The 27,426-nt window shown below is 62.7% G+C and overlaps 1 protein-coding gene across 1 annotated transcript in view; it reads right to left on the bottom strand.

Annotated features, from left to right (window-relative positions):
- Positions 1–454: 454 nt before the first annotated feature.
- The window catches only part of MCPH1 (microcephalin 1), a 104,326-nt gene continuing 77,354 nt past the window's right edge, over positions 455–27,426 (bottom strand). The window contains exons 14-15 of the mRNA XM_037526727.1: positions 2,734–2,971; positions 455–583 (exon numbers count right to left, since the gene is read on the bottom strand). Of these exons, the coding sequence (XP_037382624.1) occupies positions 462–583; positions 2,734–2,971 (360 nt within the window). The 3' untranslated portion in view covers positions 455–461. The remainder of the gene's footprint in view (positions 584–2,733; positions 2,972–27,426) is intronic.

The following is a 27,426-nucleotide window of genomic DNA, read 5'->3' on the forward strand; positions in this document are numbered from 1 at the left end:
GATTCCTGGAAACTGCTTTCAAACACAATACGTGGGGCCGGCACCAGGTAAAGGTAACGCTCGGCTTCCTGGAATTTGGTTTTTGTTTTCCTGTTATTTTCACACACGTTCTGACGCCACAAAGTTTCTTTTGAAAACCCCCATTTCTCCTTTAGGTTGAGTGATTCATCAAGAATCTTGGCCTCCGTCTGCTGCTGTTTCAGGGAAAGCCGACTCTGGGGAGTGGACGCGGAGTCACCACCAAGGCCAACAGCCCCGCCCCGGGCAGCACCTGGCTGGCGTGGCCTCCTGAGGCTCAGGGCAGCTGGAGTGAAACCCAGCAGCCTGGGGGGGCCCCAGGGCACCCCCGAGGCAGAGCTAGAGGTTAGAGGAAACTGATGAACTCAACCACCGGGTAAGAGGTTGCTGTCCGGGCGGGTCGCTGTCTCCTGTGCCGACGGTGGGGACGGGCTGACCTCGGATCACAAGTGGGTGGCAGAGCCCTGGGGACCTTTCCTGCGGGTGCTGCCCACTGCCTCTGCCAGGAAGGGCCACCTCTCTGTCGTGAAAGCCTCCTGCTTGCCCATCCCCACGAGCGACGCTTCTGCAGAAACAAGAGCCCGTGGAAGCAGCAGTGAGCGCGGGGGAGCCGGCCCGGGCGGCGCCGGGAGGTGTCCCAACCTGCACCGGTGGTGGCGGCGGGGCCAGGACTGTTGTCTGAACAACACGACCCACCCCGGGCCCTGAGACCTGGGCCTCCGCGGCAGCCGCGTTGGAACAAACTCAACTGAAACACTGGGGTGTCACCAAAGTATAAAGCTGGTGCTTTCGCGGGGTTCACTTAAAAGCAGTTTTATCCCTAATGTTAATTTCACAGCATTTTGAGAATAAACGGCTCTTGGGACACGCTTATGCTGGGGTGGGGGGCTGGGGTGGCGCGCTGGCCCAAGGATGAGCTGGAGGCAGCGCCGGGCCGGGAGGGTGGCGGGGTGGCCGCGCACATGTGCAGGGACAGAGCCACCCCGGCACCCAGCTCGGCGGAGGACGCCAGCCCGGTCGGCGTTGGAAAAGCGCCCGCTCAGACGGCCCAGCGCGGTGTCAGGGCAGTCGTCAGGCGAGGACTCACCGCCTGAGGGCCGAGGATTCCGGAGCACACAATTCCCGGATGCTGCCAAGGGCACACGGTCGGCTGACCAGTGACAGACCAGGAACAGGACGTGGGGTACGGGCGGGGAAGGACGGACGGGTCCGCGGCCCGCGGCACACCGACTGCGAGAGGCCGTGGGCGGAAACGGGGTCGGGCAGGTAGGGGCCCCCAGGCCACCGGTGGGGGGGGGGCAGCGCCACCCGAGACAGGAAGGGGGCCCTGGGCAGACGCCGCCGGACCAGGCCCGGACACGGCCCACGGGCTGGCAGGACTGGTTCTGTGGACACGGGCACAGCCCCGGCTGGACCGGCCTTTTTCCAAACAACAACCCTGGTCCCTGGGCCCGTCATTTCCATCCACACTTTTCTAAAGAACAAGCAGGACCCTGCTTCCAGCACGGGGTGTTCTGCAGGCTGCGCTCGTGGCATGCCGGAGAGCACAGAGGCCTCTTGGCTGCAGTTAAAATCGGTTTCTTTCCTTTTTTTTCTTTTGAAATTATTTTCCAGGCAAAACATAAATTATTGTGTACCAGATAGCAAAATAATTACTTTTCCTTGCTGTACTTAAAAAGTATATTAAAGGCTGACCACCAATCACTCATAAGACTCGCGCAGCCACGCGTGAGCGTAACTTGGACAGAGCGGCTTTGCTTATCTGCTGGGCCGAAGTGGAGCAGGGGTGAGCAGGGCCAGAGGCGGGGACGGAGACAGAGGCGGTGGGGGGAGAGCAAATACTCGCCTCCAATCTCAAGGAGCCGGTGAGGATCGCGGCCAAAGGTGCTGAAACTGCAGGGGTTCATTATCAGGGGCCGCCTGCACCCCCAAACCCCACCCAGGGCCTCAGAATGCGATTGCACATGGGCCTGAGGTTCCTGTGGATGGGTCACTGGGTGGGTCCTGACACCGTGGGGCATGTCCTTGTGGGACAAGGGGACCAGGACACAGCATGAGGGCAGGGAGGACATGGGAGGAGACGGTCACCCGCAGGCCCAGGAGTGCAGCCTCCCAGCTGCAGCCTCCAGAACCGTGAGAAATAAGGGCCGGCAGCTGAGGCCGCCCAGCAGGGGTGTCGCAGTAGCTGAAGCAGGCTGCCAACCACCAACCCAAGGGGAGGGAGAGGTACAGCACACCCTGAAGTGGAGCCCCAAGTTCATACCTCGGCAACTTCATGCTGCTCCCCCAAAGTGGCCCCAAGGGGGGTGACTGCCCAACGTGTCCCTGGCAGGCTGCCTCCATTCAACTCATGCTGCTTGCCGCCCCCCAGAAACTGGTGCCCTGCCCGGCCTTCCCAAGCGCCACCTGTGACGCCCGAGCCCCCTTCTGCCCTGGACTCACTTCGTGAGAGGCGCTTGGGCCGGCTGGCAGGACTGGGGAGCAGGAGTTGGGCTGGGGTGACCGGCCCGTGCCCCTGCCCTAGGGCTGGGGCGTCCACGCCCTTGGGGGATGCTGAGTGGCTTTCCTCTGCTCGTGTAGCTGCCCGCTGCCCAGCCACAGTGAGAGTGGGATGTCTGGGCCGGGAGCGGTCGGGGGAAGGAGACCAAACGCGTGTCAGGTGCACGGAGGACGCGTGGCAGGGACACCCGCAGCCCCCACCCGCCCGCCTCCTACCTAGGATCCACATCTCCGACAGGTGCTGGGCAGTCGCCGTCCTCTGTCCCCGGCAGGGCCCGATGAGGATGCCCGCCTGGCAAGGCGAGGACACCACCCGGCCCCCGCACAGGCGCACCAGCTGCCGCAGCTTGCTCCTGGGGGGGGTGCTGGCTGGGGCGATGAACATGGACGGCTGGTCAGCAAACAGGGTTCCCCGGTACGGCCCCGCGGAGAGAAGGCGCTCCTGGCGGCAGACCTGTGGGCAGAGACAGAGGGAGGTCAGCGGGGCTGCGCGCAGCCGCCTCCTTCCTGGGAAAAGCCAGAGGAGCATGTGTGCGTGCGTGCGTGCGTGCGTGCGTGCGTGACATTCTCGCTCTTGGAGGAACCTGGCATTCTGAGGCCCCAGATCTGATGTTGACTTGACATTTTCCGAAGCAGCCAATGAACAAAACCCAAGAAAACACATTCACAGGCCTAAACAATAAAAAAAAAAAAGGTTTAGTCCTTCGAATTATTACAAATTTACAAATTCTAAGACAAAGTGCTCTGACCCTCTCTGAGCAGCGCCCTGAGTCTCGCCTGGCCCTGTCCCGGGAGCGGGGTCCCGCGATTAGCTTGGGAGGGGCCGGGCCAAGATCTGGAGGCGGGTGCCGGCAGGCTCAGCGCTCGTCCCCAAACCTGGGATCATCCCTCGCCCGTCACGAAAAATAAAACCTTAATCCTTACTTTCTCGTTGAGATTTTGTTCCTGAGACCCAAGCGCGCGGCCCTCACCCGGCCAGGGCAGCCCCGGCCCCCACGAGGTGGCTGAATGGTTTTCTGAGTCCTGCGCAGGCCCGCCCTGCCCCACATACACTCGGGGGCTTAGGATACAGTTTTTCTTAAAATGCAAATGGGATCCGGGCTATTTCTCGGTAGCGGATTGAGCAGAAAAGCCTGTTTTTAATGCAGCGGGAAAGGCCACAGGCAGGCGGCTCCAGCGTCTAGAACGCGCTGCCCTTGGCGGCGACCTTGACGCCCGTCCCCCCAGCAGCGGACGCTGACCACCCCGCATGTGCGTGGTCCTGGGACACAGGCCCCGCCCTGCGTTCAAAGCTCATAAGAGGAAAGTCAACAGAATCCAACGCTCCCTTGACTTTATTTGCTCAGTTTGAAACACAGACGGCGGAGGGCGAGGACGTCGAGGCCCAGGCAGCGTCACAGCGGCCAGGCGCGGGCCCCGCCGCCGCTCGGGCAGTCGTGCCTGGGAAAGCTTAGCCGAGTCTTAGGTTTCTTGAAATTAAAAATTAATATGGGAATGTGTTCTGGAAGTATATTCCCCAGTGCCCATAAAGGCCTGAATGTAAGGAGGTCGTTGCCTTAGAAACAAAACGCTTGGCAACTTCGTCTACGTTATGAATTGTTTTATATAAATCTAACGGGTCTGGGATTCGGCTTATTACTGAGCTTCCGTCCAGCTCACTCCAGGAGGGACTGGATCCCCTCCCTGGGGCGGGCGGCTGGGGCCTCACACCACAGGCAGGAGACCAGAGTCCCCGGCCCCCACCCCCCACCCCGCCGCCCTGAAGCAGGGGCCACAGGATGCAGTTGCGCCTCCGGGCAGAGCCACTGGCCCCACTGGCATGTTTTAAACCTGAGCTGACACTTAGAGGCTGCAGGTGGCATGAAAGGTAAACAGAGGCTCCGGGGACGCCGCAGTGGCCACCTCCACTCTGGCCGGGGAGCTCCAAACGCGCCACCTTCTTGGCAGCTGAGCCGCCGGGAGCCCCTGCTGCCCTGCCCGGCCGGGACCGCAACGCCCTGAGTGTGGTCTTGATTCGGTCTCCGCCTCTCCCCCCACCCCAGTGCTGCTGACCACAGGGAGCACCCGGGCAGGAGGGCAGGCGGGCAGGGGAGAGGCTCCAGTGAGGGCGCATTGTCCGCTCCTTCCCCAGAGAGGGCCTCCGCGTGCCAGGGAATCCACATGGGTGCAGAAGCTTCTAGCTGAAACAGTTAAGAAGTTCATCTTTAAAAATTCACGACTCACGCAGGTGTAAGATGAGCTCTTAAGCGCAGGCAGATGCACAACGGCTCCCAAGACTCCAAAGAACCCCCGTGTACATTACACACAGCCCCGAGCTCGTAGAGGGCTCGCTTCTCCCTGGAGGGGGGGGCCCCTCTAGAAGGACGCATTTCCAGCCAGGGTCAGGCTGCCGCCTTGTCCGAAGTCCTCACAACGTGCAGTCGCGAGAAAGGCAACAGAACTGCAGTCAGGAAACCTGAAGGCATGCTTGTCAGCGCGACAGTCATCCCGCGAAACACGCGTCCCCCGGAGCCTGGACAGCAGTGTAAGAAATCAGGCCGCAAAGGGGGATTGAGTCTCATTTACGGACTGTTCGTGCTTCAGTTGCCTCTACACTAGACGGGAAGCTCCGCTAGTCAGGGTGAATGCTGGGTGCTGTTCAGAAGAGCGCCCTGTTTCTGGGAGTGGTGATATCAAATGATAATCACTCACACACACACGCGCGTGCAAGCACAGGTCCCTGTGCCCAGCCGGGGTGGGGTCTCTGCCGGGGCTCTCAGTGTGGACCCTGCACGTGAGCTGGGGCCATTACCTGGGGCTGAGGTTGGGCTGAGACGGCCTCCCCGGGGTCGCCCCCACATGTGTGCCTTCTGCAGAGACGCGGCGCTGACTCAGTGAGTCTCGCCCAGGACCCGCTGGCCGCTGCTGAGACGGAGTAAGCGGAGCCGACCCCGGGGCTTCCAGCCGCCCCCGGCCACACATGAACCCCCGCGCAGCAAACCACACCCCGCGCTCAGGCGCCCAGAGCTCAGGCACAGCAGCACCGAGACGCGTCCCAGGGCGCGCTGAGAGCACGACAGGGCCAGGGTACTGAGGACTCCGAGAGGAGAGGGAGCAGCCGCGAGCGCCGGTCGGGAAGGCCGCGCAGGCGAGAAGGGCGGCAGGAGGCACGGGAGGCCCAGCGACTGAGACTCCCGGCCGGGACCCTCCACCTGGGGGATGTGTATTCAAGAAGGAAGAGGAAGGGCTCACTGAGGAGAAAAAAGTTACAAGAATTTCTCCAGCCCGATCCACACGAGGGGGCGCGGAGGGGAAATCAGGGAAATGAGGCCCATGCCGGAGTTTGCACGGCAGGACACGCCTGTCGCTAAAGGGGGTTCTCGTTTGACTCACTGCTGACGGGCTGCGAGGGCAGAGGACCAGGCCGTGGCGCCGGCGGCCGGGCCAGAGGCAGCCTCCCTCCACCCAGCGTCCCAGGCCCGAGCCGGAGCCCCGTCCCAGGAGCAGGTCTGGCGGCTCCCCTCGCCGGGGCTTCTGCCAGGGCTCCTGCGGAAGTGTCTCTGCCCGCGGGCCGGGACCCACACGGGCTCACTTCCTCTCCCTCTACCCCCACGGGGGCGGCCTCAGCCCTCCCTCCACGCCGGCGTGGGTCCCACCGCGCCACACACAGGCCGGGAGGCGTCACCCACAGCCGCCGCCACTTTGCTTCTGCACAGGAGCCAGCCCCACGCCCACACGTCTCAAGCCAAGTCCGCTCTGGTCCCCAGGCGGCCCCAGGCGCTTGGCAGCCTTCTGGGGGGCTTATGGGGCTCTGGAGCCGCCTTTATAGTGGAGACAGCCGCTGCTCCCACTGCGCGCAGGTTGCAATCACCTGCCCAGGTGTCTCCCGGGGGAGGACGGCCGCCGGGACGCTCAGTCAGCTCTGCCCGCTCTGTTCTTAATAGGCCCGGGACCCGCCTTCAGAATCCTGGGGCGGCCCCGCAGCCCAGGGGTTGTCCCCACGTGCCCCCTCCCGTCTCGGTCCTGTGGACCTGCCCTGTGGCGTCGTGGAAGATGCCCCGTCTTCAACCCCGCCCGGCCACACATCAGTGCTCCCTTCTCGGCACCACAGAGGAGCTGATAGCCTGGGTGCCGGCAGCCACCCCGGGGTGCTCACCCACACATGTTCCTGCTCTCAATAAAGATGCTAAATGTGCCCCGTGAAGGGCAGAGCAGAAGGTGCACTAACTGGGGGCCTCAGCCGGTGCCTGTGCAGGCAGCACCCCTGGACCCCAGGGAGTGAGAGGACGGGCTGCCAGCATGAGGGCTCTGCGCCCCTACGTCCCTCCCTTCCCGGTTTACCGCAGCACCTAGAAGCTTGGGGCTGAGCCCCGTCTTCCTGCAGACCAGCGTCTGGGCGAGGTCTGATTCCCAGGGGCAGCGCTGGCCGGGCCGGTCAGCACCCCGGGCTCTGAAAACACTGCTGGGGTTTAGAGGCGCAGAGGGACGGGAACACAGCCGCCCTGAGAATCCACAAATAACTTTAAAAAGCCATAAATCTGGCCCATGTCTCCTCGCGGGGCGACGGTGGGTGCGGGTGCGGCTCTGGCTCTGCGGCTGCAGGTTGGCTGCAGCCTCCTCCAGGTGGGCGGCCCTGGGGGCCCTGCCCGGCACCCCAGTCCCCCTGGAGCCTCGAGCTGCGGGACTCACTCGAGAAAGCCAAGGTGAAGCCACACGGTAGAGCCTCCTGGTCACAGAAACAGTCTATTTGAGCCTCTGAAAATTACCTGGTGGGCAGCCGTGCCGGCCGCGGGTGATGGCGGGTGCCGCCCCCCCAACTCGCTGAGAACACCTGGGGCCGCGTGGGCGGGGGTCCTGCACTCTCGGCCCCCCGCACCGGCTCTCAGGCCAGACAGGGCTCCCGCCCTGACATTCTGATGTGGTGACAGGGGGTGTGGCCGGCGTGTCAGGAGTCAGAAAAGCTCCCAGATGATTGTGGTGACAGAGTCACGGAGTCAGACCCAAGACGCTCGGCGGGCAGAGGTGTCACAGGGACAGGCCTGCCAGGCGCTGGGGGCCCAAGCCTGCAAGGAGAGCTGGAGCCGGCCCTTTGCACACGGACTCTCACCTTCCTCTGACGGCTGCTGGGGAAAAAAATGTCTCGCTCTGAAGAGGCCTGTGGATGAGGGGGCTGGTCACGGAAGGAGACCCCCTCGCCGGCACGCCCCAGATGCAAGAGACGCAGCTCTGGCTGGCACTGACCACAGCTCAGCTCTCTCCTCGCGCCACCTGCGGCAGCCACAGCAGGTGGGCCGGGTGGGCGGGGGTCAGGCCCAGGGGAGCGCTCGTGGCCCTGGCCCCTGCTCCCGGGGCCGACCCGCCCAGTGTCTACCTGCTGGCCTTCCTCCCCAAGCCCGGCCCCAGCTCCCGTGGTGTTGGCTGCTGTCCCCGAGGGCGTCCTGGCAGGGCCCAGCTGTACAGGCGGCCTGTGGGCCCCCACAGCGGCTGATCCTGTTTGTTTTGTCTCCACATTTTCTCACATGCATCTTCCTCCCTCCGGATACCTCCATTCCTCCGCTCGGCGTGGGGGAGGAAGCGGCATTTCCTCTGTCCTGTCCCACCCTGGGTGGACAGCTCGGAAGGGCTTCCAGCGAGGGCCATCTGACAACCAGAGAGGGAGGGCAGCGCCGCCAGCCCGCCTCCCCGTGAAGCTTCTGTTCAAGGCCAAACTTGGGATCAAGACAGATGAAACGACTGATTCTGAATTTTGCTTTTAGGCCATTTTCTCCGCCACTATGCTGAGTGCACAGGTGTGTGTCAGGATAAACCATGAGCGATTTCTTCAAAGGGTTTTTCCTCCCTTTTGAAGGTTGTTGCATGTTTTAGAGACTTTATTCTACATCCAGTGTCTGAAGTCCTCTTGGTGGTCATGGCCCTTTGGCGGCTTTATTGTGTCAAGATTCGAGAATTTGGGCCTCCCCCGGTGGCGCAGCGGTTGAGCGCTGGGCTGCGAAGCTGCCGCAGCCTCTGCAGTGTCGGTTCGATCCCCTGCTGCCAGCGAGGGTCCCACATGGCGTGCAGACCTCTCCTGCCGCCCGCTGCTCCCCTCAGCAGTGTCCTTCGGTCCTTCTGCCTGCTCTGCTCCCCGCTCTGGCTCTGGTGGATTCTCTCACCTTCCCGCGCTTCTGACTGTGCCTAGTGCTTGTGTAAACAAATAAATAAATCTTTAAAAAAAAAAAAAAGATTCGAGAATTTTCTTTCCCTTGTTTCTGCCATCGGGGTAGTCTTCAAAGCAAGAGGGAAGCGGCTCGGCGTCCTGCAATGCTTTGGCTGCCTGAAGCAGGGAGTGAACTGAACAAATGTTTCAAAACTTATTTACATATTTTTACAATTAAAACAAAACTTTCCAATCTGGAGTTATTTAAAAAAAATCAAATGAACATTTAAAAAGATTTTTACCAAAACAACTTTATTTTTTTAATTTAAATTTTATTTTTATATTCCCCATACAATTACAACCCACTTATTTTGACCCCAATCCCTCCCCTCCCGCCTCCCACCCCCCAAAAAGTGTCTCTGGTTCATAGTATTTTGTTGATTTTGATTTTCACTTTCTTATAGTTATTCTTTTTCCTGGTCCCTTATTAGGTTTTCTAGATCCCTGCTATGAGTGAGACCACCCGGTATTTTTCTTTTTCTTTCTGGCTTATTTCACTGAGCATGATCCCTTCCAGCGCCATCCATGTTGCTGCAAATTGCATGTGTTTATCTTTTTTGAATGCTGAGTAATATTCCATGGCGTATATGTACCCCATCTTCTTGATCCAGTCATCTATTTTTGGGCATTTGGGTTGTTTCCAAAGCTTAGCTATTGTAAACAGTGCTGCTGTAAACATAGGGGTGCGGGTGCTCTTTGGAATGGATGTTTCTGTGTCCTTTGGGTAAATACCTAGGGGTGGAATCAAAACAACTTCTTTAATTCCCCATGCTTGAAAATGGAGCCCGACGCTGTCAGCCCTGGAGGAAGGCCCAGGCTGGGTCCTCTGCTCCCGAGTCAGCCCGTCTGTTTCTGTCTCCGTGTCTCCTGTGAGGGAGGGTGTCTGGTCAGTGCCGGCTGTCATGACCCGGGCCAGGTGGGAGCTGACAGTGTCAGTGTCTAAAGGCCTCTCGGTGATCCTCACGCTCTGACTTCACATCACCAGTGCTGTGAAGCGGTGATGACGGCGCAGAACACGGGCCTGGAGCCACGTGTGGGCTTGGTGGAGACCGGACGCACAGCAGGTGCCGAGTCACGGAGCCCGAGCGGGGCGAGCAGTCTGGCCGCCATGCGGCGCGTAGGGGCTCAGGGGGCAGCGGAGCCCAGTCCTGGCCTGGAGCTGCATCGATGGTCACAGTTGTACCTGCTGCTGAGACCCTGGGCAGGAATGGCCACCCTGACTTCTGGGGCGCCCCAGTGTGGCTCCAGGGCCACCTGCCAGTGGGAGGCCAGGGCCACCTCTGAGGGAAGTGGCTCCTCTCACAGAGCCTGGAGGAGTCCCGAGGGCGGGGGCGGGACAGGGCAGCCATCAGCTCACCAGCTCTCGGCAGGGAGAGCCCACTGGGGTGCCAGATTTGGAGGAAAAATGCCCAACACGAGCCACTGCTCCAGTTCTCGGGAGCACGGGGCTCCTGGTGGCAGCTGATGGGGGCAGTCACCGCCTCCCGTGGGGTCCTCTGTCAGCTCCGGGCAGCGGCGGTGCACAGCGGCTGGCGGCCCCATCTCTGCTCGCAGGCCGCCCCCTTTTCAGCTGTGTGTCCCCTTTGTGCTCGCACTGAGCCTTCAAGATCGACTGAGTGTGACGGACGCACAGACAACAAAGTGTCCCAGTTGAAAGGTCATGCCGGGGCCTCCCCGGTGGCGCAGCAGTTGAGCGCTGGGTTACGAAGCTGCCCGCAGCCTCTGCAGCGCCGGTTCAATCCCCGGCTGCTCCCCGGCCACCGGAGGAGGGTCCCACATGGCGCGCAGACCTCTCCTGCCGCCCGCTGCTCCCCTCAGCAGTGTCCTTCGGTCCTTCTGCCTGTTCTGCTCCCCGTTCTGGCTCTGGTGAATTCTCTCACCCTCCCGCGCTTCTGACTGTACCCAGTGCTTGTATAAACAACAACAAAAAATCTTTAAAAAAAATAAAATAAAATAAAGGTCATGCCGTTGGGGACTCCGTGCCCTGGCACGCTCGCACCAGGACGAGGGCTGGACGGGGGTTGGCTGGAGGTCCCCCGCGGCCCCCACAGCAACTCATAGCACAGCACCCAGTGCGGGTCGCGGGCAGCAGGAAGTCAGCGACCCAGGCTCTCCTCCGGGAAGCCCTCCTGGACTGCTGTGCCAGGACCCGGCGAAGGGCTGTCTGGGGAGTGACACTGGCTCCGAGACACCCATCCAAGCACTTCTCAGGCGGACTCCTCCTTGCTGCCTGACATGGCCTGCGCTCCTGTCACCCCCAAAGCCTACCGTCCCTCTGGCCTGCCCGGGCTCACTGGCTTCTGGGCCAGTTGCCCTGGTGTGTGGCGAGCCCCACTTCGGTGTCCCGGTGACCAAGCTCTCCTGGACAGACCCCACGGTCACCTGCTCCCTGCTGACGGCACCAATGTTCTTCCAGCTGCCCGGCAGCCGGAATAGGCTGCTTGGGACCTCCGAGTCCTTGTGCAAACAGACAGCCCCTTCCCTACTGGTGGGGCCGCTGGGTCCTTTCATCAGGACACAGTAAACTTCAGGGGCAGCTGCCGTCCCCCGTCCCCCCAAGCTGGAATCCAGCCTGGCTGCACCTGCTGGCCCTTGGCATGAACTCTCCGGCTGTGCCCGCTGCTGGCCTGGTCTTCGTCCCCTGACGAGGGGTGCTCCTGGGGAGGCCCACCCTCTTTCCCGTGCTCCTTTGTTGCTCCCGTAACTTCCGTGGTGAGTCTGTCCTGGGGCCAGGCTCTTTTTAAAGAACTCGGACTGTGTTCTGAGAAGCCTTTGCATGTCCTGAGTAGAGGCCCTCTTCTAAGGCATGGGCCACCAATGCTTTCTCCCAGTCCCTGGCTTGCCCTTTTGCTTTCTCTACAGTCTCTCCATTTTCCTGAAGTCCAACTTGTCCTTTTGCCTTTTGCTTGGGTTTTAGTCTTAAGAAACTTCCACCCAAGGGTCATGAAGATCTCTACCCATCTTTTCTTCCAGAAAAGCCTTTTTGACAAAGGGAGGGTGTGGGCAGAGAGCAGACATGGGGGTGGGGTGGGGGTGGGCAGGAATAGCCAGGAGGGTGAGGAGGCTGCAAACAGGAGGGCCTCAGAGGGAGGCCCCGCAGCACGAGGTCACGGCCACACCGGCTCCTACCCCAGACCCGATGGGAGCCAGTCACAGGACCCTCCAGTCTCTGATTGTTCATCCTCTTTCTAAAATTGGGGGCAGTTTTATTCCCAGGGAAACTGAGGCAGTGTGGGCTGCAGACTAAAGTTTGGGGAGGTGCTGGCGAGGAGGCAGGGTGCTCAGGGATGGCTGTCTTGGGCCATGACATTCACCACACACGTGCTTTTACATGTAACAGGCACATAGGACATGTCCATGATTCTGGGCCAGCCTGGGAGCCTGGAAGTGGCTGGACCTGTCTCACTGGGCCCCTGGGGCAGAGTAGAGACAGTTTTCCTTTTCTGTTTCAACACCAGCCTTGCCAAGATCAATTTAGTTTACTGCATCTCTTAAAGTAATCAAAATGGAATAAAATCTGAAAACACAAAACAAATACCCTTCAGAGCAAGAGTCCGGAACAGAGTTTAAAAGAATAAACTATGCAGAGCTGGGCCAAGAGGTGAGTAAGAGGAAGGAGATAAGATCTGTCTACACATACCTGGAGCTGTAAACAAGCAGGGAGCCTCCAGCCCACAACAAAGGGCCAGGAATTTGAGCCTATTCAGGGGAGGAAGTGACCAGGAGGAAGCTGCCCACTCTCAGCCAGGCCTGTCTGCTCCTGCTCCTTCCCTCAGCCCATCTCTCCAGGCCCCGGCTCTGCCCTCTCTGCCCGGTCAGACTTTCCTGCAGCTCAGCCTGGTCCTCCCCCCATTTCTGCTCTGGCTCAGGGTTTCGGGTGCCTCCTCCTCCAGGCAGGACTCCTGGGTCTACTTCACTGCAGGCTGCAGTGAGGTGGCCCTGACCAGCCACCTTCCACGCCTCCCGCTTCCCCGCTGAGCCTTCTCCCCTGTCTGCTGAGCCATGACATGGCCTCCACGCCAGGCCTGGGCCGCACCGCCTCCCGCTGTTGGCTTCTCATGCGGGGTGGCGGGGGCGTCTTCCACACACCATGCAGGGGGACATAGCATGGCCCTGCCTTCGAGCAGCCCAACACCTAGCAGAGGCCCCAGGGGAAGGGACATGCAACATCAGGCGCGCCGCACACACACCAGGCGTGCCACGTAACACGCCCCTTCACTCTGGCACCTGCCCGGGGCCTGGGGCTGGGCTGTGAGGCATTGTGAGCCAGGATTCATTCGTCTTGGAAGGTCTGGGAAATGCTCCCCAGGAAAGCCTGTCTCGAGACAACCAGGAAGAGGACGTGCGTGGGGTAGGCATGGGGCGGCAGGGCCGGGCATCGGGGAGGGCGGACCGAAGACCACGGTTTCAGGAGCAGCCAGAGGGGCCAGCTGGCATCAGGCTGAGTTTGCTAAAGAGCCTGAATTTGACCTGCAGGCGGAGGGAAGCACCTGGAAACGTAAAAGCAGAGTGTGACGTGGCGAGACTGTCTGCAAAGACGTGTTTACGAAGGTGACTGCGGCGGTGACAGCGGGAGTGGAATGAAGGACCTTCTGGAGCCGCGGCCGATGGGCCTGGAACCCCCGCAGGGGGCGGGGAGGGACTCACTTGGGGCTGCCAGGCGGGTGCCCTTTGACCCGCCCTGCACAGAGCAGGAGGGCCCGGCCCCTCCTCCGGGCCCAGGCGTCCCCCTGACCACGGTGTCTCACCGCGCCCACCTGAGCTCCCCGCCGGCGGTGCTGTGCTAGGCTGCAGGCCCAGCCCACGAGTGTGGAGAGCCTCGTGGGCACCCCCTGAGGTGTCTGTGGCTGTCCAGGGGCCGGTAGAGCTGGCCGCCTTCTATGCACTTGTCATGTGTCTGCCCACAGAGGGAAAGACAGCAGCCCCGCCGCGCAGACGTTCACCCGGCGCCTTTCGTTTTGCTGGGATGCTATTTTGCCTCGTACTGTTTAGGCAATGACAACAGCCAGCTCGAGGGAGCCTTTCAGCAGAGCTGCCAGCTGTGGCCGCGCCCCGTGAGGGCCTGGGGTCGGCAGGACGGCGGAGACGTGAGGAGCTGCGTCCTGAGCTCATGTCCACACGGGGACGGTCAGAGCGCGCTGCGGCACAGACTCCGGCCGCCTGAGCCGAGGGCGGGGGCCGCAGGGGCCCTCAGCAGAGAGGGCACAAAGGGCAGCTGGGGACGGTGAGGACGGTGCGCCCTGCAGGCCAGGGAAGCCCAGGGTGACCTGACCCCCCCACAGGACGGCGACCCCGGGGCTCGTGAGGACGTGGGCAAGAGGCGTGGTGCTGGGCAGGTGCACGCCTGGAAGACGGCGGGCGCCTCACAGGACTGAGCCCGCTCCCAGGGACCGGCACGCGCAGCGGCTGCTGTCGGGGCGTTGAGGACGGGTCCGCGCAGAAGCTGCACGCACGTCGGGGCGACCTCATGCCTAACTGCCCGGCCGAGGGAGGAGCTGGAGCCCAGCAAGTGGACGGATGACGGGTCGTCCAGCCAGGACCGTCATGCAACGGGGGACGCCCCGGAAGGGCTGCCTGGGGAATGGCTCTGGCTCTGACTCCTGGAGACTACGACGACAACGGTGGTGGCCGGGCCGGGGGCGAGGGGGGCGGGTGCAGGGCCAGGGGCACAGAGGCTTTTGGGGTGCTGCAGCATGTGACACTGTGGTGATGGGTCCAGGCCGCTGCCCACAGAAAGGACCCTGCCCAGGGGGCTCTGTGAGGACCTGGCTCTGGGTGGTGATGGCGTCCGCGCTTCGGTGCTGACCAGCGTCTACCTGGGCTGGACATGGAGTTGGGGGGGGGGCACGTGGGGATGTCTGGATCCTCTCAGCATGGTTGTGAATGCTTTTCTAATTTAAATAAACATAATTAAAAGAGGAGAAAGAGGCGTAGCTGCTCCAGTGGGGTGTCCACTCCCCCAGCACCGGGTTGCCCTTTCCAGAGCCACTGGGAAGCGGCTTCGGCTTCTTGCAGCCGCGTCTCTGGGCAGCAGGTCCTGATGAGGCTGGGGAGGGGCCCGCGGAAGTCAGGGAGGTCAGGGCCTCCACGGCCTCTCGTGCTGCCGCCTCCTGCCCCCACGAGGCTCGGGGGCAGCAGCCCCTGAGCCGTCCACATGCAGGGGCCCTGGGGCCCCAGGGAGGCTGCTGTTCCTGCACATCGAAGGCAGAATCCTGGCCTGGCCTTTCAGTAAACGAGGGAAATTCAAACCAAGATGTCTGCGTCTACACAGCCCAGCAAGTCACGCCCTGAGTTTTAATCTCAGACGGAGCCGTCATTGCCTCCGGGGTCTGCTCTGCTCACCACGCACCTGCGGGTGGAACAGGCCACCTCCCGGCTCCTCACCGTCAGGGACCCCAAGCCCGACCCCGATTATGGCTGCTCTGCCAACAGCACCAGCCCTAGGCCAGCGGCGTGGACGCCGGGTCCCTGGTTTTGCACACAGGTAATCACACTCGCGCACACGTTACAGCCCCTGCGTTCTGCCGTTAACCTCGAGACTGACGAGAGCTGACGGGTCTGAAAAACGCCCGCCCTCCGCGCGAGTCCCTGAGGCTGCCCCCCGCCGCCAGCCGCTGCTTAACAAAACAAAACAAAACACCAAAAAGCCCCAGTGAAGATAAAAAGCCAATGGAGGGGAAAACTACCGGGGCTCACTTCCAGCACGCATGACTCAGGAGCACCTGAGGACCCGCCGAGCGGCGCGAGGGGCTGCACTTCCCGTTCCAATAAAATACCAAACAAGCTGTGTTTCCTTTACAAATAAGCTATTACATCAAGCCCTGTTCCTATAATTTCAGGTTTTTGTCTCCCTTCCAACATTTTCTTTGGCAAATGTAGAAACATTCTAATTAAAGTGGGAGGAAAACAAGCATCACTCATCGTGGTCAGAGCGGCACGGAGCGCTCGTGGCGTGGGCCTGGCGTCACGCCGGCCGGCCGGGGAGTGACCGCGCGCCCGCCATTCCAAAGGCACCGATAATTCCTGTCACAAGCTTCACATTCTCTTAAAAATATCCTTCCGGCCCAGGAGGAAGGCATTCCTTTCAGGTGACCACGTAACAACATCAAGGCTTCCAGAGCCGAGATCAGAGGAGCCCTTCCTCTGGGCGACCCGGCGGGGCTGAAGGGACCTGTCCCCCTTCCCAGGAGCTCTCAGATGCTCCATCGGCCGGACACCTCCAGAGCCCCTCGGAGGTGCCGTCTGAGCAGGCACGAGCTTCTGGAGGAGGTGGGGGTCCGGGCCTCTGTCCTGGCCCTAGGGAGGGGGCGCGAGCTAGAGCACAGTCTGCCACAGGCCTTCCAGCCAGGCCCTCCCGGAGCCTCAGCTGAGGGCCAAGCTCCAGAGATCGGGCTGCCGCTTGCATCATCCTTTTGCGGGCTTGTCCCGTGACGGCAGGCCGGAGGGGGCTGGTGGGTGCGCGCAGAGAGCCCCAGGAGGCCAGCCCGGGTCTGCACGCCCAGAGCCCCTGCAGAGGGAGGCAGGGCCACCTGGTGAAAAGGGACCAAGGGCCCTGCCTGCGGCGTAAGGGCTCAGGGCGAGGCGCTCTCGCCCAGTGGGCGAGCCTGTTCTTACCGTCCGCTGCTTTCCCTGCCGACCTGCCCCAGACACAGGCTTGGGGTTACCACTGGCCGTGGGCATCTGAATCAGGAGCCTAGCCACTGCCCTCTCTGGTGGCAAAGGATAGGAGCCAAGCCCCGTCACGGTTTTGGGGTCTTTGGTTCTTCCTACCGCTTGACCCCCACACCCTTGTGAGTCCTGCCTGACTGGGACGCCGGAAGGCTCGCTCCCGAGCGGCTTCCTGGATGGGATGGGCACTCTCCGGACCCCGGTCCAGCATGGCACCCCATCGTTGTGGGGTGCACGCCGAGTCTCCCAGCAGACACCCCTGTACCTCCCAGCAGGCACCCCTGAGGATGTGCCTGGTGCACATCCTCATTTCACCGTAGGTCTGCCAGGCAGGGACGGCCAGAGCGGGGGCCTGGCTCCGAGGCGCTCACGTGCCCAGAGGCCAGTGGGGTGGCGGAGTGCCCCCTAGGGTGGGGCTGTGGGCTCGCGAATCGCAGGTGCAGGTGTGGGCTGGGAACGGGGGCCCTGCCGGGAAGGGTGTGCTGCCAGAGACAGAAAATCCGGGCCATAGGCCACAGAACGGTGCCCACGCCTCCACCCTGACCCGCTCTGCCCCACCCTGCCCCTGCCGTGCGCCCCAGGCTCGGCGGGTGATTCCCCCCCCCCTTCCCGGCTGCTTGTCACATGTCTGGAATCCCCTGCGCTGGGCCCTGGCACATGATGTCCATCTTACACGTGGGCTGGTTGTGAGGCCTCTCCCGTGTATCCCCTGGGGCACCCCACGGAGCCTCCCTGGGTCCAGCACCTCGCTGCTTGAGCCTGATAGCCACACGCCGCTCAGCACTCATGGGGGTGACGGCACCGGCCTATGGGCAGTGATGTGACACAGGCCCTCGGCCACCCTGGACCCGCTGGCTCCACCCAGGGGTGCCAAGCCCACCCGCCTCCAGCGTGGGCCGACATTACAGCTGGACGAACTGCTGACCCTTCACTGGGGCAGGCAGTCCTGTCCCAGAGCGGGCCAGGTCTCTGAGTCCAGGCGTCACCCAGGCTGCAGGCCCCAAGGCGCCGGCCCGGGAAGCCGAGAAAAGGCAGACGCTGGAAAGTGGAGGAGCATCCGGGCTGCAGCCTGGAGGCCGTGGCTGGGGGAGGCCAGAGCCGGTGTCTGAGCCTCGTCTGACAGGGACTGAACCAGCCTCTGCCCCAGGGGGAGCCATGAGCTCGCCCCGCGTGGAGGTGGGGTCCTGTGACTGAGCAGGGCGGCGGCTGCGCCGGGTGAGAGGCCGGGTCTGGCCCCGGAGGCTCACGGAGGGTGCAGCCCTGGGCCTGCCACTGCGATGGGCCCAGGCGCTCTCTGAGCTACGCCTCTGGAAAGGACTTCACTGTTATTTTTAACCAGAAAATGTGATTCTCAGTGGCTGTACGCAATCCCACCGCGGGCTGCAGCTCCTTTCCCTCCGGCGGGCCTGTGTGCGCCCTGCCTGCGGAGGGACGGCCGCGAGCCGGTGCTCACGGGGACTGGGCAGAGGTGGGGGCCCCGCAGGCTCCAACTCCCCCCGGACGCTGCCGGCCAGCAGCAAGGTGGGCTGTCATCAACCCAGCGGACAGGCAGGGAAACCAGGGTGGAGAAGAGCCAGATTCCTGTCCCAGCAAGTCCCGACGCCTACCTGGACTCGCCTGACCCCACAGGCCTCAGCAGGTCACCTGTTGGGGAGATCAGAGGTAGAGCCTGGGACAGCCGGCTGCTGCTGACCGCGTCAGGGCACGCACCCTGCGTTCGCAGGTGGGTTAGCCCGGTCGACATGAGGGATCTGGGGTCAGGCCACGCGGCCCTCCTCCGACCCCACCCCACGCAGAAGCGGGGTCCCTGGGTGCCAGCCTAGGTGTCACCCTCGAGCTCTCCAGGCCTCCTGAACGCCTCTCACTGGCAGGCAGAGGCTGCAGGAAGCTCCTGGCACCCTGGCTCGCTGCTGCCTGAGGACAACTCGTGGGACCCGGCACTGTGCCGAGCTGGCCACCCCACACCTGCCGTGGTGGGGTCCTCATGCCCACCCATGCAGGCCCGGGGGAGCCCCCTGGGGTGGAGGCCCAGCACAGTTTCTTGGGTCCACCAAGCCTGGGTCCTCCATGTCGTGCCTCGCCTGGGTGGCCTCTGCGGGGAGTTCCATGGTCTGGACACGTCCTACCTCCGGGCCAGGTGGAGGGTCAGCGTCAGCAGGCTTGCCAGGCAGCATTCCATTGTCACCAGCAAACACCCCATGGGCTCGGACCTCCATCCACACAGCCGAGTTCAACAGGATGCGGCCCGGCCAGCACCACGGTGCCCGCGGCCGGGCAGGCTCAGGCACACAGAGCGGGGCTGCCGTCGGCCGTGGCTGCGGGGTGGGGGGCTGAGGAGCCCTGCGGGCCGGGACGGAGGCCTCGCCGTGACGCAGGTCCCTGCTGACTGCCGGGCAGGTAGCACGGCCACGTGGGGGCGAGCTCTGCGGACTCTGGCTGTGCCCGCGGCTTGTGTGTCCCCCTAGGACTGACCGCTGGCAGGACGCACAGGCGGCTTGCGGAGGACGCATGGACTCGTACCCTTGGAAGCCCAACACGATTGGACCGTGTGGGCATTTCAGACGAGGCCTTACTCGGATGCTGACCCGGATGCTGACCCGGACGCCTGGCGTCCAACAAGCCCACGGGGACTGACCGAAAGCCACAACAGATGGAACCGCCGGCAGCGTGAACCCGGGAACCCGCAGGCTGGCCGGGGCCGAGGCCCTGGGGGGCCGCCCACCCCAGCCCCCCTCACGCCTTGTGCAGGACGCCCGCCAACACCTCGTCCCCCAGACACGCACAGGGCCCCCCGCTCGGAGCCCCTCGCTGGCTTCGCCCTGTCTGTGCACAACCTGCCGGCCTGAGCTTCCTCCCGTCCAGGGACACCGGCGCACGCGTCCGCTGCCGGGACCCCTCTCAGAGTAAGTCCCAGCTCCCGCTCCCAGCTGTGCTTCCAGCCCCAAAGCTTGGTCCTCACCACCCCACCCCGCCCCCACCACCGCCTCTTGTTACGGAAACTCCCAGTGGAGAAAAGTTTTCAAGCAAGGTCGTTCGGGAACGCCCCCAGCGGAGGATCATTCCTGGGTATTTTACAGTAAAAGCTGCGACTACCCAGCCTTCCCTTACGACGATTTTCACGGCCGCGAGCACAGCCACGAGCCACCGGCTGCCTACGCGCCCACGGGTGCTGGAGGAGCAGCAGCACCTTCGGGTGCTCTCCCGGCCTGCGGCGTGGCTGGGGCGTCGCACAGGACTCAGACGGCTGGGCGAGGGCGGGGCCGGGCGGAGTCCCTGGGCGTGGGCTCGGCCGCTCTGCCCGCAGGCCTGTGCCGGGTGCCCCGGGCGCCCAGGGAGTGAGTGCCCGGGGAGTTTCCTTTGGGTGCCCTGCCTCGCTGACTCGTCTTCCTGAAAACAGACTTTGTTGTGGAGGTTTCGTCATTTCCAGATGCCTGCTCTTCAGCTGACACCCGAGCAGGCGCCTGATGTCACAAAGCCTGGAATTTCTGGTGGGAAATCAGCAGTGGATGAACTCACTGGACACCGAGATCCTGTTTTCATGTCAATATCCTCAGTCATAAAATGTGAGGAAAGAGAGGAAGCGTCGCACATAAATAAACAGTCCCCCCGCACCAGCGCCGTCCCCGCCGATGCCGCGGCGCGATTCCCGTCAACCCGGCATCGCTGCTCTGCGGGAGGGACAGGGGAGAGGATCCCTTCCAGGGCGAGACACCCCCGAGGCCCGCGCTGCGGGTGCCTGGCTCTCTGGTGGCCATCGCAGCAGCACAGACCTGCCACCCAGCAGGAGGAAGGCGTCCTGGAAAGCCCCACGGGTCCACTGCCCGGGGACCCGGACGGCCAGCGGCTTCGACACACACCGGTTGTTTAAGAAAAACCTCTCAGTAAAAGCAAAAGCACACCTTCATCTTCGACGACCACCACTCCCTTCATCTCCCGGGATTTGCCTTCCCTCTGGGGGCTCTTTCTGCTGCCCGCTCTGACGGGTAGGTTAGGGCCAGGGAGCCCCGAGGGCCTTTCCCTGAGGGCCGGGACCCACCGCCCAGCGCGGGGCTGCCAGGAGACAAGTCCCTGGCCTCAGTGGTCCGGGCGAGATGGCCAACAGATTAAACCTGGAGCCCCACTCCCTGCAGCCACCTGTGCCCGACCCGGCGCCCGCGGCGTCCCTCCACCCAGGACTGTCCTCACACTCAGCTGCTGTCTCGGCCAGAGCACGGGTGACGCCTGCGCCTCCTGCATGCGTGGAGCCTGGGCGGGCAGGTGTCAGCGCGGCTGTGGCTGGGAGGTGTGCAGGCCATCTGGGGAGGCTGCGCGGAGGCGCCTGGGGGCTGCGGGCAGCGGGTGGCCTGGACAGGACACTGGCCAAGACAGTTTGTCCCAATCCTTCCTCCTGGGGGCACGTTTAATAAGTCACAGGGCCGACAGTCAGGCGGGGGCTGGGGGTAGGGGGCCGGAGGAGCTGCTCCCTGCAGACCACACCCTGTGGGTCCACAGTGCCTGGGGCGGGGGGCGTCCAGGGCAAGGGCAACCCTCAGAGGGGAGCCCCAGGACCACGGGCCTTGGGAAGAGGACCCGGGACATGCCCTCGGGGCTGGGGCAGGGTAGGAAGCAGCAGCGAGCAGGGGTGGAGGGGTAGGGCCTGGGGCCAGGCCCTGGAGGGGGGGCAGGGCGGCGGGTGAGCCCCTAGGGTCTGCCACATCAGCGCACACACACAGACACTCCCGCACAGACACACACGCACACACATGACAGCAACAAGAGATGAGAGGCCACCCCCCCACCCCCGCCCCCGCGCAGGGGCTGCTCAGGGCCAAGGCTGCACATCAGACACTAACCCTTGTCTGCCCTGCACCGGGCCTGGGTCTCCACACAGCGGACATGGCACCAGCGCCTGCCCAGGTCTCGGGCCCTCTCCCAGGCCGGCCCCACGCGCCTTACCCTGACCCGCCTCCGCTCATCCTACTTCAACTTCCTGTCCAGCGAGCCCCGGGCCCAGGGGAGGAGGACTCGGGTTGTCCCCAATGCCGAGCACCGACACCCCACCCGAGTCTTGGGGGCACAGGGCCGCCTGCTGCTCGTGGACTCTGGGATGCAGCACCTCACTGTCCAGGCCCGGGGACCCGGACGGCCAACGGCTTCGACACACACCGGTTATTTAAGAAAAACCATCCGGACTGGGCCTGTGGAACTGCCCGAGAGGAGCTGACCTCCGGCGGAGGAGCAGTGCTGGGGGAGAGGTGCGGGGGGCGGGGCTGCCTGCTGCCGGGGAGGGAGGCCTCCAGGCCAGCTCTGCGGCGGTGGTGGGATGCCCGCTATGCAGCGTCGCCATCACTGCCGTAAGTTTCCAGGCAGCCGACATCCTTTCGATGGCCGCCATTTCCACGTCACCCAGCACCCAGCTCCCCTGCGGAGTGGCCCTGGGCGAGGCCGTGGCGGCTGTGGGGCTGTGGGCTCATCGCCACCGTGTTCCTAACACCACCCCGTTTTCTTATTTTCTCAGCTAAGATACTATGCAGACCACATGGCCGACCCCTCAACCACGGAGGTCGGGGTTCATCACCCCCCCAACAACAGGAACGTCCCCAAAGGCCCCCGGCCCCCGCGGGCACAGATGGCCCGAGAACCCCTCCCGCCAGGCGAGGGCCGCTCAGCTCTGGCCACACGGGCAGGGGCCCCTGGCAGCACCTCGGGGTGCCACTCAGCACGTGAGCCGATGGAGGAGAGGCGCGGGGGCTCAAGTCCCGAGTCCTCCCGCGCCCGTGGGTGGCGGGTGGGGCGGGGACAGAGGCCGCGGGCTGGGGGAGGCAGCGTCGGGGCGCTGGAGGAAACACCCATCCCGACCACGCTGACTCCAGCGCGTCCCCAAGCACGGCGCGTCCGCAGAGGCGCAGAGGAGGCAGGAGAGCTGGCCGCGGGGGTTAGTGAGGCCTACCGAGAACCAAGGACGGTCTTCTACTGGAGTCACCGGCGCCTCAGCAGGTCTCCGGAGGAGCCGGCCTGGAGAGGCAGCATCGGCCTTGCCCCGGGGCAGGCAGGCCTCGCGCCCTCACGGCCCCGGCGGGGGCTCCGGCTGGGCGCTGTCCTCCCACCTCCCCCTGCCAACTGAAATGTCGTGCTCCGGTGCCGGGAGCCAGCAGCTGCAGGTTCTGGCCGAGTGTTTTCCTAGAAACAGGAGTTTGGAAAGAATGCGGCCCGTGTCCCTCGCTCACGAGCCTCCGGCGCCGTCTCCTCTGCGCGATCACGGCCCCGCGCCGGGTGAGCTCCGCACTGCGGGGAGAGGGCCCGGCCTGCCCGCCAGGGTCTCCCCAACACGGAGCGAGACCCCTTGCCCTGAAGCGCAGGCGCCGCGCTGACTCACGGGGAGGGTCCAGGCGGGGCCGGGTCCCTGTGACCCCCAGGCTCGGCGGCCGGCCCCTTCCTGAGCCATTCTGGAGGCAGGTGGAGACGTGCGTCCTGGGCCCTCATCACTTATTTCTGGGGTGAAGTTAGCAAGAATCTCCCCGAGTGCTTTCTAGACCATGGCTGAGAACCTTGGATTTGCGTTTCCCGCACAGCAGAGGGTCTTTCCTGTCTGTCTGAGGAAAGGGAGTGATTTGAATGAGAGGATTCTCAGCCGCCCCCTGTGCCTGCTGCCACACGCTGGGGGCCCCACCGCTGGGCCCCGGCCAGGCGCAGGGCTGATGGGGGCCGAGGCGCCGACCTTGACATTCACTCAAGCGCATGTTCCCAGCGGCGCAGGCTGCCGCGTCTAGAATGGCTCTGCCCGAGCCGCCTGTGCGCTGCCGCGGCCTCGCCTGCACACCTGGAAGCTCCCGCACCTCACAGGCCTGGGGCAGAGGGCGCTAGTGAAAGTGAGCCCCACAGGACCCTGCAGTGCCCCGGAGGCGGGGAGAGGGCCTGGCGCAGGGCCCTCCGGCGTCTACAGCCCCCGTAATTTCCTCTGCCTGGAACGCAGTTTCTTCGCTTCTGGCCTCTCGCTCCCCGACGTGGGGGTCCTTGTCTGGATAAGTGAAACACTCAGATCCCAGCGACCACTGCCCTCCCCGCTGCGGTGGCGAGCATGTCGCAGCGGCCGGTGGGGACAGCACCGCCTCTGCCGTCACCTGAGGCGAGAGGCCGGCGAGCCGCCTCTGCTGTGTGCGCTAAGCCGGGCGCGAGCACATTGTGCCCGGGGTGTGAGCGGGTGGCCGGGCGCATCCTCTGCTGTGGTGCGGGGCCCTTCGCATCAAAGGCTCGATGAGCGCACTCGGGGTGGGGCCCTCCAGCTGCGGACTTCCACCCTAGTTTTGAATCATTTCTACCCAGGACTCCGGGGAAGGTGCGGGGTGCACCCAGCAGGTGAGCTGCGAGACCAGCAGAGGGCGCAGGCGAGGGCGCCCTTGGCAGCCCGAGGCACCACCTCCTGCAGGTTCTGTTGGAATTTTTATTCCAGTCAAGCAAGGCTTTTTGCCTATAGGTAACAAAGGTCACTGAATTATGCATCAGGATTTGGGGGGGAAGTAAATAATTTATTTTTTCCTGTAAATATTCCTCTAGAACAGTTTCAGGGCTTTCAAAAAATGCCAGGGTGTTTCAGGTTTGTTGGCGAGACGGAAGCCAAGAGCCCGGTGCTGTCGTGGGGCCGCCGGCCCTGGACGCAGCCGCTTCCTCCCAGTGCTCCCTGGCATTCCTTGGCTCCCTCCTTCTCTGCATTTGGGCCCTTCCTTGAAATGGAATGTTTTGGGGAAGTGGCTCATTAACTGAGCAGCAGTGAAGAACAGGGTTGAAGGACAAAGTGGCAGGGTGACTCTTAGATTATTAGGGAGGGAGCCTCTATACTTAGATCCCGGGGGGACGGGCAGGCCTGGGGTCTTCTTATACCCTCAGATGCAAACACCACTTCCTTTTATGCATAACTATTCATTATAACTCCAATATCATTCTTCAAAACTATATATAATTCTTAAAAAACTGCTTTTTATGCATTCAGCTCCATCATCAAGCCTAATTTCCCACAGGAAGATTTTCCCTCTCTCCAGTCAGCCTGAGAGATGGGAATGCCGGGGCGGGGGTGCCGGGGTCACCGGGGTCACCGCCTCTCTGCGCTCCTGACAGCGGCAGTTTTATTTATGTGAACCTACAGCCATGAGAGATAATACATCTTAATGTAAATAGCACACATGACATTTTAATCTCTGGTTTTAAAAGGTTTCTCCATGATGAAGATAAAAAATTCATAAAGTTAGATTAAACAGAGGTTGATCTCAATGGCATGAAGCCACTTGCAGAGAAAACTCATCCCCGGAGGAAGTTAAACCTAGTCTTAGGGGACGGTTCTGACAAGGTACTGGCCACGCCTGCCGGGAGCCCCGAATCTGACTCCCCTCTGGCTTCATGGAAGTGAACTGGGGGCAGGTGAGTGCTGGCCAGTGGGCCTCTCACTGCCTCAGCCAACCTGGGTGGGGCGCCCCGCAGGCCCCCCAGAGACACTGGAGGGAACAGGACCCGGGGCTGTCAGCCCCTGCACCCCACCCCCGCCCCCGCTGCTGTTTCGGGATTTTGTCCGCTGCCCTTTTAAAGCTGTGACTTGTATCTTGACCTTTCTGGCGTTTTATTTTGATGGGAAGATAAAATATTCCATCAAAATATTAGGGAACGAAAATATTTAAAAATCAAACAGCATTTGAGATAACTTAATGTAACAGGGGAATTACTGTACATAAACTAAAATATTTCTCAAACTTCAGGGAATTCATGATGAAATCTTTAAAAAAAATACTCTTTCAAGTTAATTTCCTAGGTTTCTCGTAAATAAAAAGTGTTTTCTTTTCGTGGTCTTTAAGGGCCTGTATCGTATACAAAGGGGTGTTAAGAAATGTGGCTCCTGAGCAGATGCCAGCGGCCTCTAGGCCGCCTCCATGAGATTGGGGCGTTCACTGGGGCGCTCACGTCTCTTTAAAGGCCTGTCCTCGCTGTGGGTCTCTGGGGGGTGTTTCTCAGTGAGTCTCAGGTAAGTCAGATGCGTGAGAACCTGGTGCTGTTTGAACTGACCCAAGTGGGAATGGCAGACACCCAAGAAGTCACGGGAAAATGTGCCTCTCGACACTGACCCGCTAACAACAGCCTGTTGGCCTCGCCATCCAACAGCAGGGGCGCGGCCCCGGACCAGATAAGGGGGTGCCGCGGGCTGCCCTGTGTGCTGCACTCTGTTCCCAGAAGGAAAATCCCGCTGGTCATCCGGGGAAATGGCTCTTTCTCAGGAAACGGCCTGAAAACACATCTGGGAACCGGCTCTCCCCTCCTCTGGTGCGCACGTTGTAGCAAAACACCCCCCCACCTTTTGAAAGGTGGGTTCTGCGGGGCGCAGGCCATCCTAAGCAGACACTCAATTTCCAGATACAGCGGCTGCTGCTGTGCACCAGGCCGAGGGTGAGCAGGCTGCGAGGACAGGGCACTAGGCCCCTGCAAGCTCCGCCTTCTCCAGGGCACCTGCTCCACGCTAGCCACCTGCGGGGGCCTGCAGGGGCAGAGATGACAGCGCAGGCGGCAGACAGTCCCTGGGGGCCCACCTCCTGGGGGCCGAGGCCAGGAGGTTACCAGGCTCAGGGTGCCCCCAGAGGGCTGGGAGGCCCCAGCCTCGCCTAGGAAGGAGGAGCTTCGCCATGGACGTGCTCCTGTCAAACCCTTCGCCAAGTGGCCATGAGGTAGAGGAGGCGCAGAGTGGCGGGTGACGGAGGTCCTGCTGTCTCCCTGAGTCGCGCTTTCCGTATCCACGTGGGGACACAGCCCACCCGAGGTCACATGGGCCTGTGTGCGTGTGTGTGTGTCTGGCACTTTCCAAGATTCTGATGGGTTCGGCTTTTCAAAGCAGATCTCTGCCAGGGACGCTGCTGGGGATCGATGTCCCCTCCCTCCACCTCCACCCTGGGTCTCTCCCACACGACTGCCGGTTGGGTGCTGAGCGAGCTGGACACAGCCTGGGCCCTGGGGCCGTCCGCTGGGTGCTGATGGGGAGTTGCGTCCTTTCCTGGCCGCTGGCTTCCTGAGACGCTGGTCCAATGCGATGTCGAGAGCCTCTGAGATGGTGCTGGCACCTCCGAAGGCCTGCTGGACCTCGCTGCAGACTGGCCCTCCTACAGGCCCAGCAGACACCTGCCCAGCAGGGGGCCCTGGGCCCTTCCCCGGGAGAGCTCTGGCTCCACCTGGTGAGCTGAGGCACAGGGGCCGGGCTGGTCCAGTCTTTCTGGTCCCATCAACAGGAGCGCCCCTGTTCTAGCAAAGCACAGGGACTGAGAGCCTGAAGACCTCGCGGGGAGTGGGGGACGCCACCGCTCTGCGGCCAACATCCGGCGTGGAGGAGAAGGCGAACAACATGAAGAAGATAAATCGCCCCTGCACACTGTTGGGGGGACAGCTAGAAAAATCATAGGCTGGGCAGGTGGCCGCTGCTGGGGGGCTGCTGGGGTATTTCTCATTTTGGGCTTTGTATGCCCTCAGAAAGCCCTGCAGGACCCAGAAAGCCCCGCAGAGACAGAGTCCTGGGGACACAGGCAGGCCCCGCGGACAGCCCGGGAGGGTCCGGGCTGCGAGAAGGTCACGGCCGGTGGGGGCGTCCTGCAGCCTCCCATGCTGTAGTCAGGCAGGAGGGTCATCGGTCAGTCTCCACTAGCCGAGGGCACAGCCCCGGCCGGTCTCCCCAGGTGGCCTACTCCCAGGGACTCCGGTGGCCTCTCCTGAAGCCACAGTAGACCTGCAGCCCCTGCCTCTTGGCGCCTGCTGTCCTGTAGCAGGAAGACACGTGGCTGAGGCCGCTGGACACTGCAGTCCGCGAGCCCTGTCTTCCAAGCTCATGTGGCAAATCTGCCTTCTGGGCACCAGGTGGGGTGGCTGCGTTCTGGGTGGCTGTGGCCAGGCAGGCGGCCTGGTTTGGACTCCCCAGATGCCCTTTCTGGGACACTGCCGAGGCCCTGGCTTCTCGTCTCCAGGATGAGGCGGCCTGAGGCTGTGACGGCCTGTGGACGCTTGCTGGCCGTCTTCAGAGTGGCCCCCTGGGCTCCACCTGGCCTTGGCAGCCACAGCCCTTCAGGGCC

This window comes from Talpa occidentalis, unplaced genomic scaffold (genome assembly GCF_014898055.3).
Source record: "Talpa occidentalis isolate TD23 unplaced genomic scaffold, MPIMG_talOcc4v2.1 talOcc4.4, whole genome shotgun sequence".
In the NCBI taxonomy this organism is placed as follows: Eukaryota; Metazoa; Chordata; class Mammalia; order Eulipotyphla; family Talpidae; genus Talpa; species Talpa occidentalis.